This window comes from Notamacropus eugenii, chromosome 6, assembly GCF_028372415.1.
Source record: "Notamacropus eugenii isolate mMacEug1 chromosome 6, mMacEug1.pri_v2, whole genome shotgun sequence".
NCBI classification, from domain to species: Eukaryota; Metazoa; Chordata; class Mammalia; order Diprotodontia; family Macropodidae; genus Notamacropus; species Notamacropus eugenii.
In genome coordinates, this window is record NC_092877.1 from 84,130,359 (window position 1) to 84,147,425 (window position 17,067).

The following is a 17,067-nucleotide window of genomic DNA, read 5'->3' on the forward strand; positions in this document are numbered from 1 at the left end:
CTGTAGCAACCTATGCTAATAATAGACTAAGTACCTCATAATAAGAGAATTAATCTCAAGATGCACATTCAAAGTTTAAATTATAAATTCTACCTTTCTTTTACAAGTATTGGTGGTGTGTTAGATGTTAGCCATGGAGGTTTCTAATATACATGTTCATGTATTGTTATAGACGTCCTTAAAGGTACTGTACAAAAGAGATATTGATTGTGTTTTGCTTGCTAAATTATTAACACTGTCTTACTAGAAAATATTTTGTACATGTAGCAGTTTGTGGGTTCTCTTTGCAGAAGGAAATAAAATCATTATGTTTTTCAATGAATCAGTCAAAGAAACCCATGAACGGAACCATAAAAGTCTACTTGATTTTTTTTTTAAGTATCTTTAAATTAGTATCGTTTTTACACTTGAACTTGACATTTTCTTTTAGTCTTGAAGTTTAATGCAGTGGCAGGCGTGTGGCAAGTGGTCATAACCTCTCTATCAACTGTTTAAATATTTTGTCTCAAGTATTTTTTTGTTTTGTTTTGTTATTTTGAAAAACAGACTTGTTTCATGACTCAGTTGCAGCTAAGAAATAGTTCAGTCAAAATAAATAGTGCCATGCACTTGACAGTATTTAGATACCACTGGTAAAACCATGCATGTAAATTAATGGCATCCAGTACTTCCCTAGAAAATTGCAATAGCAACATAAAGTGAAAAAAGCAGCATGGTAAGGAGAACTTCCCCCAGATTAACTCTTTCTGTCCTGCAGCTTCTGTAGGTACTGATAATACTGTCCCTAAGTGGCATTTGTGTAATTTTATGCTTATGAGAGGGTATAGATGGTGCCAGATTTATGCACATCTCACGAAAACTGTTCATACAGTTGATAGGCATTTAGTTTTTCAAATAAGGTTGCTTCTATATATTTGCATATTTTAAAGCAGCTGAGATCAGGACTTTTGGCATCCTGTTTAAAAGGTAAATTGATCCACTTAGAAATGAAATAATGATGGTGTTAGTATCTTAACTGAGCAAAGACATCAAACAGGAAAAAACTTGCTGCAAATGAAATGTATCATGAAAGTTGCCAAAAGGATCTGAAGAAAATATGCATATCATGAGATATTTAAAATCTATGCAAAATTTTTAAAATCATGTACATAGATGCCCTCAAGAATCATGAGGTATCAATCCCCATGATTATCATTAGTAACTGATACCTCATATCTATAATATTGTTATAAAGAGATATGGATTCTGTTTACAAGGCTGCTTCTGGTGTAGATATCGGTCATAATGTACATGCTCTTTTTTTTTTTTGGTTTTGATTCGGATTGGAATTTCATTTAGATGATTTTCATCTTTGTGGCCTCCTCAGCATCTAACATAGTGCTTTTCACATAACATATACTCAAGAAATGTTTGTTGAATTTCTGGGGTTGATTTTTATATTTATAAACTAAGGCCAAAGCTTTATCAGAAATACTAAAATATGCTTTTATTAAAATCATAGAAAGAAAAGATTGTTTATAACTGTGTTCTTTTTCTGACATTCATTTAGAATTTAGATTAAAACTTTGATATGTTAACTATTTTTGGTATGGGCTAATTCAGATTCTAGAATTTCATCTAACCTGTGAACTTTACTTTTATCTGTAGCTTTAGTGAATAACTATGTATATCAATTAGATGCATTAACAGAATTTGCTTTCTCTTCATAGCTTTTTGTCTTCAGATAATTGCAAAAGAAACTTCTATTAACACTATGAAATCCTGAAAAATAGTGAAAAAGTTTTTGCTTATAGTTACGTTGTTAGGAGGGATAGCTATGTGGTGGGGCAATAGAGTATTCCACTTTTTGTTTTTTTTACAGATGCTGAGAAATTCAAACAACTTCTACAGTTTTTCTGGCTGGGATCTATTTTCACACTGATATGTGGAGTGGAGAGTGAGACATTTCAACAATTGACTCCTTAGAAAAACTGGCTATTTAGTACAGGTCTTCACAGTACCATTATTTGGGTAATTCAGGTAAATGTCCCAGCCCTTAATCTAAATTACACAGATAATTGAGGGCAATGCAGGATTTTACTGCATTATTCAAATGAGTGTTCACCTTTCCACTTCACACACAGTGTGCTTTGTAGAACTTGTGGCCTTGGTGGTTGTTACCATGTTTTGCTTTTGGACCAGAACTTTAAATGAACTGTCTTTAATTCTTTAAACCTGTAAAACAACACCACCATCCTGTGATTTTTAGGTTTCCCAAAAGAAGATGGTCATTGTACATGAGATTAAATAGAAATACATGGGTCTAGTTAATATTTACCTGTGACTTTTATTTGTTTTTATGTGTTTTCCTTTGATTCTGTTTGCCTTTCCCAGTGATATTTGGAAAACAAATTGCATTATGCAGGCAAAATGTTATCCTATCTAGTGTGCTTATGGGGTTCTTGCCACTCTATTATTTGGATAAGAATATAAAAGGAATACTGGATTAAATACTAGTTTTAAAAATCAATTGGTAAACTGATCTTGAAATACCAAAATTATCTTAGAGTAACTTTAGTACCAATTTTATTTTGAATAACTGACTATTGAATTGTCTTTGTAATGTGTTCTTCGCTTAATCAAATGCTACTCAACATATTCTATATAGTTCATTAAATACAAAAGAGAGTTGAAATAATAAATGATAACTGAAATTATGGAAGCAGATGGATCCTTTGCTGCTATGCTGCTGAGCTTTACGTAAATAATCTCTGGTACTAACTGTACTCCTTTGTGCCTATGACATAATCCGAGTTTGACTGCAGCATTCATGTTTAAGTGTAGGGGTCACCCCAATTCTGCAGTTTAACTTTTGAAAAATGTGAATTCTCCAACATGTTTCTTATTGGTTATTACTATTAACCCAATTAAAACATAATTGAAATTCATAGGGTTAGATTTTTCTGACATTTGATATGATATAATATATCAGAAACTGATACCTGATAAAATTCAGGCCATTGCCAGTCAAATTCTTTCTCCTGAATAAAATAACCTGTAAGTGTCTAAGGATATAAAAAGGTCACATATGGATTCTGTCTATAATGAGCTGATAAAATTTGGGTTAAAATATCTGAAAATCATTTTTCATGCCTGATTAATTTATATGGCAGGCTAAAGAGTTTGGAAGATGGTTTGGAAATAAAGTAGATTTGTAGTTTTACTAAACTATGCAACTGATAAGAAACAGCATATTTCCTCTCCATCATTGTGACTTTAAGGAAAATTTATAGTAGAAGACAAATCAGTTACATATATGTACATATGCATATATATGTGCATATGCATATATATCAAAATAGATCTTTCTGGAAGACACACTGTTAAACATCGTTCTTAGATGAAAAATTTTATATATCAAAATATGGTAAATGTACTGACTTGTCATTAAATAGTATTTCTAAATGACAGATAAAGTAGTCATCTGCATAACTTTTGTGCCTAGAAAGATGAGGATGATAATATCTTATTACTTGAAGAAAAGCTGGAGGTCATCTTGTATAACACCCACCTTTTACAGATGAGGTAACAAAGACCCATAGAGACTGTTGTGTTCAAGGTCAAACAACTCAGTGAGACAGCCCACTAGCTCTAAATGTAGTATTCTTACCACCATAGCATACAACCTGTAGAAAATAAATTCTTAGAACATTCTATAAGTTTGTGTTATTTATTAATATAAATGCATATGTCTATTGATACTTAGACTATTTTAACTTAATATCATGCTCTGCAGGCCATATTATAGAATCACACACAATAAAAGCCTTTCTTTAAATTCTGACAATAACCTGCTCTTATCAGTAGAAGAAAATATAATTTCTCTTTTTTTAGGTGACATTTTAAATTAAGTAATGATGTATTTTCTTTGGTCATTCATCGTTTCATGTAGAGTAATATTCGAGAGTTATTTTGGTTTAAAAAAAGAATGCAATCTCAAGATAATTAACCAGTCTTGTCATTAGCATTAAACAATAATGGCTTGGCTAATCTTTGATCCCTCTTCCGTTATGATAGAATGTATATATATGATTGTTGTTTATATGTTTTGGTACCTCAGCTCACTTAAACTTCTTTTAACTTTATATCAGTCTGGTCAGTGAGCTCACTGATCAGAAACTCAAGTTTCTCCTATATGATTTTTTGACAAAAATTTTAAAGAATATTCATATAGTATAAATTTTATTGACTTTCATAATACACCTCCAACCACTTAGACATTTTTCAGATTATTCTAGGAAGTTAAATGTTAAACACATGCACTAGTAGCATATGAATTATTAAACTGACAAATTGTTAAATCTCTACTCCAAATTCTATGCCTCACTAAAAGAATCAACTTTCATTGTGATTTAGAACTCTTGAGGATGAAGTAAATATTGTGTTTATTTATGACCCATAGCGTAATAATTAATATATATTTTTGTTACTTCTAAGTTTACTATGTTTATCTTTAAGCCACGTAAAACTGATCTAGAAAAATATAAACAATGATTCTCTTTTTATTGAGGCTAATCCATACGAAATAAGCTAACCTCCATATATTTTTGTGGGAAGCTATTTTTTAAAGCTTTTTTAAGATGTTGTGTTGTGCTACATTACATGACGCTTTATTTAGCATGTGTTGTCGGAGAAGAAACATTCCAAGAAGAATTAAGCTGAAACCACTAGAACTAATCGTAATTATCACTTCTGGTGAATTAATGTATTAAAAGCAAAGTAAAGGTTTATTTTCAAGAATTTAGTGGTGTTTGTATTGAACTTTAGGGCTGTATACAAACATGGAAACTTGTTAAAGCTTCCAAATAGTATCTGCCTAACAGTTAACTTTTTCTCGCTTACATTTATTATTTTATAAACACATAATTTGCAAATGAAAAGAAAAATTTTAGCCTGATGATATCTTAGCCACAGTATTCCATTTGGCATATTTAAATTAGGAAAAGCATGTTTTCAACATATTCTACCTGCATAAATCTTATTTTCCTTCTTTCAGATTCATCCACATCCATACATTACGGTGTTTGGCTGAATTCCACTCTAAAATGACGTTCTATTTGTACCATACTGTGATGACCTTGCTACTCTGAAACCTGGTGGAGCCTGCACTTGGCCGTGGGGTGTCAGCCAATCACTACTTGTTCCTTTAATTCTTATTTGTTTTATTTTTAAGATTTTTTGTTATTATCATCGAAGGAAGGAATATAATTGTAATAACAAATAAACTTGTAAAATAACATAAATACAAATATATTTAGACAACAATCATATGACTGTGCCTAGATCATACTAAAATAAGCTCTGTTGCCTTTGTGGGGCAGATTCATACAAAGACTTCTTTGCCATGTAGGAATAGTTGATCAGTTCATCTTTTTAAAAATGACTCAATAAAAACAGAAATCCCATTTATTATTTGACATTTTCTAAACGAGATCAAGAGAAAACAAGTGCACTAGCTTTTCATTATATAAGCTCTTCTATAAAAGTAAGCTAGAAAAATCACTTTTCTCTTAGGCATGCACACTACAAGTGAACACACATGCACACTACTTTTAGGAAGATATTTAGAAATTGTCTGGCCACATCTGAACCTTGAACATATCTATATGTACTTATATACCAAGAATCATCTCTTCTTTGTCCATCTCAGAAAACACATTTCTCTCCTTAAGTTTTGGAAACATTGTCCAAAACCAAAGTTGCAGTTTTTAAAAAAGTTTTTCCGTGTGATTATTTGGGAAAACTTAGTGTATTTCAGTTGGGAGTACTTCTAGAAGCTTCTCGATTTTTCGTGTTTGCTTTTTAAGAGTATTCATAGGTTACTATTATAATATGTAAACTACTTCATTATTCAAATGTTTGTTTGCTATAGATGTTGCTGAAGCTGAGCCTTTGAAATATTTATTTGTGACCTTATGGCCAAAATACCATTTTAAATCAATCAATGAATACTCAGTTCAGTATTAGAACAGTGAATGGAGTGAGCTACTAAGAGGCAACAAAATATACATTTTCATGTTCTGGTATCTTCTGACTCCAGTACTCTTCTGAATGGTGCACTTTATACCACAATACTGTTTTTGGTAGTATTGAGTACAAAAGATGGAGAATTTGTTCAGGTGCAAGTGAGAGACAGAAAAGAAAACCGTTTCAAAAAATCTTCATTTGCCTCTTCTCTTTACCTATCTCCCTATCGCCATATGATCAAATGGCACGCTTAGGTAAAATGTGATAGTCTCTTTCCTAGATGCAATAGGATATGTCTTGATGTACTCTGGGAAAAGAGAAGTATGTAGAAAAGTAAGAGAGTCTTAATTTATTCAGTTTTAGACAATTGCATATTTTCTTGGTAGTAGAGAGAAAATGAGCAGGACACATAAGACCTCTGATTCTACAGTGTAGTATATCATCACCAAAACAATGGAGAAAATGCATTCCAGACTATTGTACTGTTAGACACAGATCCAGTGCCAGAGCTAGAAGGAACTTCAACTATCTCATTTTATAGATGAGAATGACAATACTGAGAGGATGTTAGAAATTTTCCCAGGATCCTACAATTAGTAAGGGAGAAATCAATATGCAATATCTGTGGGGTAGTTTGGGAAGAAAAATATCAAGGAGTAATTATTGATATCATTGGAAAAAACATGACTGTTATTCCTGAGGGTTTAACCTCAATGAAATTGCTGCCTACGAGTTTATTAGTGGCTAATATTGGATGGAGAGCATGCGCACTAATTTCATGAACTGAACATAACCTGATTGTGTGTAAATATATCAGAAAAAAATAGCCTTAGGGCTTGTAGCATACCAGCAGGGAGCTGAACACACTTCATCAATGTAGGAAGATTCTGTCATTTATCTGAACAGACATAGGGAATATACATTTTCATATTTTTTCCTATGATAAAGTTGCTATTTCAATAGCATCTTTTGTTCTATATAATATTTTTTATCATCAGAGCTCCATAAGATAATCCTTGTGATTATATAAAGGTGAGTATATATGCTTTACTTTAGATCTAAATGTGAAACATTCTACCATCGATAGGAAATGCACATGGAGTTATTTTTCCAGTAATGGAGCAGACTTCCATTGATTGATCCAAATGATTTCACGCAGTTTCCTAAGTGACCAACAAGTGGTACCCTTTTGGTGACAGATGACTGGCAAAAGCAATAAGTAACCCTGGAGGAGGGTGCAGTCTCATAGAGATCAAACCCATGACCATAGAGCTTCATTAGCATGGTGTTCTAACTAGCTGGACCGAATGATTTCAGTTCTGCACTATAATTATTTCTGAAGAATGTGAAGGAATCATAGGGAGTTCTGACAAAGAAGCAATGATGTAGTAGGAATGAAAAGGACCATAGTTTTGAGATATTATTTATGAGGAAAGGTTAAAGAATTAATCAGTTGAAGAGAAGACCACAAAACAGTTTGACAGGTATTTAAAAGATTAATAAAGAGTTGTTTTTCAACTACACAGGGGACCAGAAAACCAAGAAATGGGCTTGAATTTCAGTTTTGTGGGCTTTAAGTATTTCTATAGAAGATTATTATTTTGCTTGGATATTATGTTAATGAAACTTGGGCATTGAATTAATGAAATTTAAAGAAATTATTTCTTGATAAACAGAGTGATAGAATATTGAATGTGGAGTTTGAAGACCTGTCTTGAAGTTAAACTCTGCTTCTAATTAGCTCTATTATTTTTAAAAAAGTCACTTATTCTCTATGACCCTCGGTGTCCTTATCTGTAAAATGTGAGGATATGACTAAAATGAAGGACCCTTAGAGGGTCCTTTCAAGGGTCTGTAAATCATTGAAAATGTTTTGTTTCAGTTTTGGTGGTGGTTGTTTTTGTTAGTCTGTTTTGTTTTTTTTTTCCATACATAATGATTTAGTTTTATAAAAACTTTCTAGGGGAACAGTCCATAAAAGGGATTTCAAAATATTCTAAATCACAGAACCTTTAAAAAAAAAATCACAGAAACTTTCATGTTTCATGGAAAGTTGTAATGTACATTTTCTGTTACTTCCTTGTATTTGGAACAGATTTCTGCTGCATAGTGAAGACAGTGCAATTTAGAGACGGTCAAAAATAAAGTAATTGGATTCAGAAACAAAAATTTAGCTAATCTTATGAAAATACCTCAAATTCAAAAGTATTTATGAAATTCCCCATGAAAATTGCCTAGTGAAATTCTTCACATGAAATACTCCTAGCAAGCTAAAGCAATTAAAAAAAAAGAAAAATAATATTGCTCTAGATAAGATTAGGAAGTTCTTTTCAAGAATTCTAATTAAACAATAGTACATAGTGTGGATGGGAGTGTGGGGGGGAGGGTGTGGGTGTAGTTGTAGGGAGAGGAGGAATTACTTTTAAAGAAACTTGGCTTATTTTACCAACTAAAAGATTTGGGGGGATTTTTACCAATGTTTAGCACTTCCTCAGATGCTTCTCACTGCTAGAATAGTGAGAAAGCAGATGGTAAAGGAGAAAATCAAAATTGTTTTTTTTTTTCTCTAGTCTTCTTTAGTCCCTTAACAGGACTTGGGTCCTGCAGCTCATGATAATAGTTCATAATAATAGCACTTCCCTCTTAAAGGGTAGATGGCAATTTGCAAAGTTCCTCACAGATCTGAGGGGTAGGTAAATATTGTTATTGTCTGTCAAGTTGCTGTTGAGGAAACTGACAATTAGAGGACCTAAAGAAAAGAATTCTTCTCTTAGGCTGGTTAGTTTTGATGTTTGAACGTGTTGATTCAGTTTTAAAAGCCCTGAAGAGCTTTTGCCCTTAGGGATCAAAAGTAGTGTGGATCTCTAAGCACCTTTCTTTAGCTGACCTTTCCAGTCATTTAGAAAGTGTTTGCTTCTGGAGAAATAAGACTCTTGTGGAGAATATACTCTCTGTGATTCTACATATGTAACTGTAATTCTCTGCAGAGAAAACTAGCCTTCCTTCATTTACCTGGGCTATTGTAAAAACAAATTTTGTTTTGAAAAGTTCCTTTGAGGATGCCTCTGTCAATGTAGAGGCAGAGTGCTTAGTCCATAGTATGAGTTCTTCGTAAGTGTTTTGAGGTGTGCTATGATAAACTGTAGACATTTGAGTTTTATGTATTTTGGAGGATTGAAATTATCTGAAAATGACATAGAATAATACATTGTGGAAACTATTGGCAATGCAGATTCATGTGTCCTTGTTTTAAATATTTCTATTCAAGATGACTCTTTTTAACTGAGTTCTAAGCTCCTTACATATAGCTTTATGATAATTTCTTACAAAGCAGTTAAGAGGACTAGATTATGCCCATCTTCTCTGCTTGTTTTTCTTTTGCTTCCTAGTTCCATTTTTTTCCCCTACAGGAAAAATATAAGAGATTTGGAAACCAAGGATAAAATTTCAAACTATAAATCGGCAGCTGAGCTGGAGAGTTTGAAACAAAGTTTGAAACAAAGATGAGAGTTTGCTGTTTTTCAAATTCATCCTGAAAGTTTAATTGGGGCATCAGAAAAGTCAGGACAATGATGTTCTGCAGCATTCAGGGATAATGGTCAAGAGCTCTAAGCAAGGCTGCAAGGTAGATAAAATTTGTCTTAGCCACCCTACCACTCCTCTTTTGATTTCCTGTCAACTCCTGCCTGGAGCTTTTCTGCTGTCTTTAGACACCCAAAGATTTGTCATGAGCATCTTAGGGCTACAGGTCTATTGCCATGTCAACAATTAATTTATTACCTAATTAAGGCACTTCACAGTTATATGTGAATAAAGCTTAAGCTAGATATGCATCTCAAAAGAGAACATGTTATTCCAAATACAACTCGAATTGCTGGGATGGGAAGAGAAAAAGTTTTTGAGATGTGGATTCTCTTGTGTTAACAAATCCACCGTTACCTCAACCATAATCTAGTCCTCTTATCTGCCCCATGTATATTTTAATGTTGCAGTGATTCCCCTTCCCCATTTCTGCTTCTCTCTTTCCACATATTATCTTTTATTTCTTATCATCTAAATTTCTTCTGGTATCCCAGGATTTAAATTACTGTATGTGATCTGCAACTATAAATACATTTTCATGTACAGTTTAAACAGACTATATATCTCATATGTTTATAAAATATGTGGACTTATATAATTACCCTAAATTCTTTATGAAAAGCTAAAGGTCAGAACATAGTAAATCATTGAATCCCCCAAATTTTTTTGCAGAGTAACTGTGCAGAAAACACCCAAGGTGAAAAGAGAGGAAAAAATGTTTGAAACTGAACACAGTCATATTCTCAAAATTCCAAACTAGAAACTTTTGTTCTGCCTTTCATTAAATGTTTAATCTGTATGTTCTGAGTATGCTAGTTGTTTTCCATATTATTTGCACACATTAGAAATAGACCCTTAACACATTTAACTGCCTATCTCTCTATAATTCACCAGTGGGAGGTCTTGTAATATCATTTATGGACCCCTCATCAGGGTCGCAAGACCTGGATTTTGTTTTTGACTATGACAGTTTCCTTTCTTTGGGTCACTTTACCTCCTCATTTGTGTTTCCTCATCTAAAAAAATGGCTTATCAGCCTAGTGGAATTACTGTGAAAACTATAATGCCTTATATTAATTTAGATTTCTATCTAATTGTGTGGTTTTCTAAGTGTGTGATTCATGAGTAAGAGAATGCTTACTGTGGTGGATAGGGAGCTTGCTTCAGTAAGGAAGACTTGTTTTCGAGGTTTTGCCTCTGACACATACAGGCTCTGTTACCAGGAGCAAATCCTTAACCCCTCAGCTATATAAGCAATTCTCTAGACCAGGGATGTGGAACCTGTGGCCTTGAAGCCCAATTGCACTTGAAGACCTAGAGGGCTACATGTGGCCTTGAAGCTACAGGGTTCCCCAACTCTGCTCTAGACTATAAATTATCCTTGTTGGCCTGCTTTGTTAAAGGAAGTTCCTCATTAATAAATCCCCTCTATCAATGAAATGACTGGCCAAAGCTCTACTCTATCCAGGAATTCATTGAGATTACTCTTAAATCTATTATATTTCCCTATACCAACTTGTTGGTGGTAACATCTTAGATAAAGTCAGTATCTACTGTGTACTCCAAAAATAGGAATGCACTGTATTTTTTGCAACCTACCTGCTTTAAGCTTTGAGACCCCTTTACCCTCTCATCAATCTTCATAAGCAGATATTCTCTACAGTAAGTAGTCCACTGTTCATTCAACCATAAATTAGTTTTATAGTTTTCCTATTCCTTTAAAGATATTACCTAAAAGAACTCTCAACTTAAAACTAAAGGAGGTATTATGATACAACATTGTTACCAGGATGAGATGATTTTGAAATGAGTACTTCGTGATTATAACATGTTTTATTAACATTCAGATATAATACTCAGTATTTTAATTTCCTTCGATTTGAATTTTCTCCATATATAGTATCCTTCTTTCTATCCAATCACATTCCCATTCCTATATGTTAAAGTAAATGATCAAGTTGTCCCTGAGAGATAAATGCAGTTTTTTTCTTGTCTTTTTCTTCTCCTTTTCTGGCTAGGCCTAAAACATAGTGAACTTATGCTTTAATAAATTGTTTTCATTGAATTAGAGATGACTTCTAAGAGACCTAGGTTTAAGAGCTGCCAAAAGTTATGGAAACTATGGGGAGAGGTGAACATTCCATATTCTATTTTGTGATGAAGAGAGGGAATCAGGGTATATATAGGTTGATGTGCATATTGGATTTTGGTAGAACAGATTTTAATGAGTATGAAGAAAGAATAGGAAGCATTCCATGGACTAAAATCCTACAAGGGAAATAACCCAGAAGGACTGGGAGAGCTTTCAATAATGAAATCCTGAAGTCACAGAGTGACATGCTTCTAATGCAGAGGAAAGGTGGGAGGTGGAGGAAGGAGGGAGGATTGTCTAAAGAAACTAAGGTGGATGAACCAGGAAATCATAGACAGTTTCACATTTTAAAAGAAAAAAGGTGGAATTAAAGATTAGTAGTAGAGAATGAATATAAAAGTACTGCAGAGTGTTATAATATTGTCAGAATGAGCTTAAGCTAACAAGAAGTTAAAGATGACAAAGAAGACTTAAGCTATGTTGAAGAAAAAAGAACCAGAAGAAGGATAGGATCATTGTTTAGGGGTTGATAGGTCAGATAATGACCTTGGGGGAGAAGGCAGAGATGCTTGTTTTATTTCTGTTTTGTTTGTCAAGAATGTTGACATTTGAGCTAGAAAAGATAGAACCAAGAGCATTAATAGAGAATTGAAACCAGAGGGAATTAGGAAGATAGTATAAAAACAGGAAGCTGGTCAGGATGAGTTCAAGTCACTAGACATAGACGAATTATATCCTGGGGGGACCAAGAGAATGGGCTGATGCAATTGTTAGGCCTCTGTCAGTGTTCTTTGACAGACTTTGGATAAAGGAAGAAGTGTCATGTCAGTTTCCAAAAAAAGGAATGAGGGTAGATTCTGAAAATTACAGGCAAATGATTTTGACTTAGATTCCTGGCAAAATTCCCAAATGTATTCTTAAAGTTTTGAGTCGTGAATACCCAAAAAAGATGAGGTAGTTGTCATATAGAATGAGACTGGTTTCAAGAATCTAACTTTTTAGATAAATATTGTTTCTTTTTTGACAGGTTACTAGACTAGTAAATAAGGAAATACTTTGAAGTAGAGTTGACCTCAATTGTAGCAAACAATTGACAAAGTTTCTCATTATTTTTATAGATAAATATAGGACAGATAATATTATTAGGATTAGGTGGCTTTAGAATTGCTTGAATGAGTTATCCTAAAGAGGAGGAATGATTGGTGTCTACTTTGAGGGAGGTCTCTAATGAATTGTGTCAGAGGGCTGGGCTTGATTTTGTGCAATTTGACATTTTTATCAATGACTTAAATGAATAAATCGTACACATATTTGCAAAGGGCATATTACTATTAATATGCTGAATAAAATAGAATCAAAAAATCTTGAGAAGTTGGTATTTTGAAGCTGAATCCAGTAAGAAAATTTAATAGGGCTAAGTGTAAAATAATGCAGACCTCAGTTTTACAAGGTCACAACAGTTCATTTGAAAAAGATCTTAGTGTTTTAGTGTACTGCAAACTTATTATCAGTCAACAGTGTGCTAAGCAGCCAAAAATAAATGTCAATAAACATTTATTAAGTGCCAACTATGTGCAAGGCACTGTGCCAAATCCTCGGGATACGAAAAGGGTCAAAAGACAGTCGTTGCTTTCAAGGATCTTACCGTCTAATGGGGGAGACAACATGCAAGCAAATACAAAGCAAGCTAGATAGGAGATAAATAACAAATAATTAATACAGGAAAGGCACTGGAGTTAAGAGGGTTTGGAGAAGACTTCCTGTAGAAAGGAGGATTTTAGTTGGGACTTAAAGAAAGCAATTTTGCACAAAAACTTATCTGTGCCATTCTCAGAATAGAATACTAACCTGGGGCATTTCTTTGGCTCTTTAAAACAGTGTTTTCAAACTTTTTGGTCTCAGGATCTCTTTATGCTCTTACCAATTATTGAGAACCTTCTCTCCCTAACAGTTTTTGTTTCTGTGGGCTATATCTATTGATATTTAACATAATAGAAATTAAAGCACTGCAGTATTATGAAAATAGCTTTGACTTTGCAGACTCACTGAAAAAGTTTAGGGCACCCCTAGAGATCTCAGATCCCACTTTTTTCAGCCACTGCTTTGGAACTATATATATATATATATATATATATATATATATATATATATATATATATATATATATATATATATATATATATATATATATATTTAAATTCTGCAAAAAAAAAAATAAGACTTTTTTTTAAAGAATGATGCTACTAGTTCTACCCCTGCCTTGTTTACTTTTTGCTTTTGCACCCCTCTCTCTCTTCTCTCAATTCTTAGTTTCCCAGTGTCCCCAGTTCAGAGATCCTCAGACTTCCTTCTTTGACTTTCTTTCACTCCTAATCCTTATTTTTTGTATTTCTACCTGATCTAGCCCAGCTAATTTGTATTTTCTTAAAATCAGCAGTGGTCTTAAACCAAAGGTTTTTGTTTCTTTGTTTATTTTTAACTGGACTTGTGATTTCATCAGGAAACTCCTTCTCCCAATGCAAATCTGCCACAGCTCTACACCTCAGAGTTGCTTTGGGGCACTGAAAGGTTAAGCTGCTTGCTCTGGAACACACAGCCAGCTGGTCTGTGTCAAGAGGCAGACATAAAGCCAAGTCTTCTCTGAGGCTAGAGCTGTTCACTATAACCCACTGAAATGAAATTCAAATTTAAAGTGTGTACTCTTTTTAATATCCGGAATCATTCTTTATTTGAAATACATATGGTTACTTTCGTATATATGCTATGGCAGTTTAGCGGTGCAGGGATTATACCTCTGAGCCTAGAATAAGGAAGACCTGAGTTCAGTCTCAGACACTTATCAGCCGTGTGACTTTGGGCATGTCACTTAACCTCTGTTCACCTCAGTTTCCTCAACTGTAAAATGGGGATAATAACAGCACCTATTTTGAAAGGTTACTGCAATGATCAACACTTACACAGTGCCTGGTTCATAGTAGGTGCTATCAAATGTGTATTCCTTTTCCTTCTATGGTCATTAATTCACTTTAATCAAGAGTAGGAAGTCACATCTCTGAAAATGTGCTTAGCAAGAACTGAGTGTTTGATCAACTTGAATTCAACAACCATTTTCCTTCTTTACCCTTCCTAGTTTCTTCTTCCTAGAGAAGAACTCAAGGCATTTGGAATTTGAAAAAAGGGGATGCTTTCTAGTCTTTGCACTGTTCTCACTTCTTTACCTAAAATATCCTTTCTTCCCTCTCTCTTTAGGAAACAGAGCCTCATTTCTCAACCACACCTTCTTTCTTCCAACATGAAGATTTACTTTTGATGGTCAGAATAGTATGGGAATTATGGTTGTATCTTTCCTATTGTGTATTCACTGGGTGCACGTCTGTAATATCCCACTCAAGTATTCTCAGCAGATTCATTATAGCATCATCCTGTGGCTTTAGCAACAACTCACTTGTGTATATAGTCATCCCTTCTCAGAATTTATCATTACACATAAACTGCATGTTCATGAGAATACACTTTCCATTTAAAAAAAATAATAATTTCCTCACCAGGGAGACTTCCTATAAGGCTGCATGTGCTGACACATTATTAAGACTGAGGGAAAAGTGTTTTATTTTTAAAAATGACAAAATTTTGTGAAAATATATTAGGGTATAAAATACATGGAAGCTTTTTTACCAATTTAAAAGACTAGCTAGTTTTGGATATGTAATTACAAAGACATTACTGAGTGCTTTCCATGATTTTCAGTATTCAGAGAGATCTTATGTTTAAAATGTTTAATTGTCTTTTCCCTATCCCAATAAAAATCTTTTACAACCTTGAAATGACATTTTTTTAAAACACTAAAAAATTCTATATGAAAATGTTAAGAATAATAATATTTAAAAAACAGAATCTACTATTTCTGGTATCTAGATTGGAACATGGCTTTTGTTGTAAAACTAATGCTTCAACTCAGACCTTATTTCAATTCCAGTACTTCATTACTAATTCTTTGTTTTTTAAACATTAACAGCTGCATTAAAAATTACAGTATTTCAGTCATAAAAATGATGTTACAATATCATTAAAGACAATTATTTTCACAACTGCAAAGAAATATGAATGGATTTCAAGATACTGTGGCAGAAACAGCCTATGTGGATCGATGGTCTCTGGGCTCTCAGTCTGAATCCTCTTTCCCACACCAGTTCATGCACAATCAAATCAGCTTTGCTTGTTAAAGGGCTTAAATATTCAGCTCTTTTGCTCTTTTTAGTCTCTTCACTATACACTTGAAGTTAAATTGTTAAATTTTTTAAATAGTAAGGTCTTACACCATACTACTTAATATTCATTAAAATTAATGCATGGATATTAGCATACCAGGAAATGTTTCATTTCCAATAGAAGATATCTTTGGCTACAGTCTAACTGTATTATTTCATCTTTTGTATTTTTTTGTTTTTATTCATTTGGTTATATTCACCTACAGAGCATCACATCTATTTGTAAACTACTGGGGATTTTAATAGATTCATTATTTCATTGACTTAGGAACATTTTTGATCAATCTTGATTGCCAGTCACCCATGCCTGCCCATCTTGTGCAGAAATATTTTAATAGATAAAACAGGGGGAAATCAGATAAACTTTTTCAGGCAGCTATATTTTAATGAATCAATCAGATACTTAAATATTAATAATAAAGGCACATATGACATATTTAGAGATGTGATTGTTGTGACTGTGAATTAATTAAAAAGTTTCTTATAGAGGAATTTAATATTTTAATTACTAAAATTTAAAAGAGGCATTATGGAATATGCTTTAATTTATCTTTTAGAATTTTGCAATTTGTAAATGGAATTTTAATAGGTTTTTATATAGAGTGGCCGTTATATTTAGGAACATATGGCTCAGTGAACATAACATGTATTTAAAACAGGGAAAACATTTTAAATTTTTAGTTATTTCTATGAATCTCATATTTATAGAATCTCTTATTCCTTAATTAAGAAGTATATGCTAAGAAATGTTACCTTATTTTTCTACTAGAAAAAAGATGAAAATCAGAATTTGTTGTAATTAGTAGGTTTTAAAACTGGCCTTTTTTTTTTTGATAGAACACTGTAAAATACATTTTGACTTGTGGTATTCAAGGGGGCATGGATTCTATTTTATTCTCTTTATTATGTAGATATGGGAAAATAAAGTGATAACATTTTACAATTGTTAGCACAAATTATACAATTCCGGATACTTTCACTGTAATTTCAAGTGCTAGATACAGAGGCTTAAAAAAAAACACTATTAATCATTAAGTATATAAAGTGTCTGAACTCTACAAATTAAATGGTAACCTTCGGAGAGAATTAATGCCACAGAAATATAAAGGGGTTGGCTAA

General features: G+C 33.0%; 1 protein-coding gene across 7 annotated transcripts in view; it reads left to right on the forward strand.

The window, feature by feature from the left end:
- Positions 1-17,067, forward strand: part of PCDH7 (protocadherin 7) — a 494,834-nt gene that overhangs the window by 6,784 nt on the left and 470,983 nt on the right. The window contains exon 2 of one of the 7 annotated variants that reach the window (XM_072620435.1): positions 5,036-5,304. The exons of 5 other annotated variants lie outside the window; for them this stretch is intronic. In XM_072620435.1, the coding sequence (XP_072476536.1) occupies positions 5,036-5,071 (36 nt within the window). In that variant the 3' untranslated portion in view covers positions 5,072-5,304. One more of the 7 variants, XM_072620434.1, reaches the window with a different exon arrangement.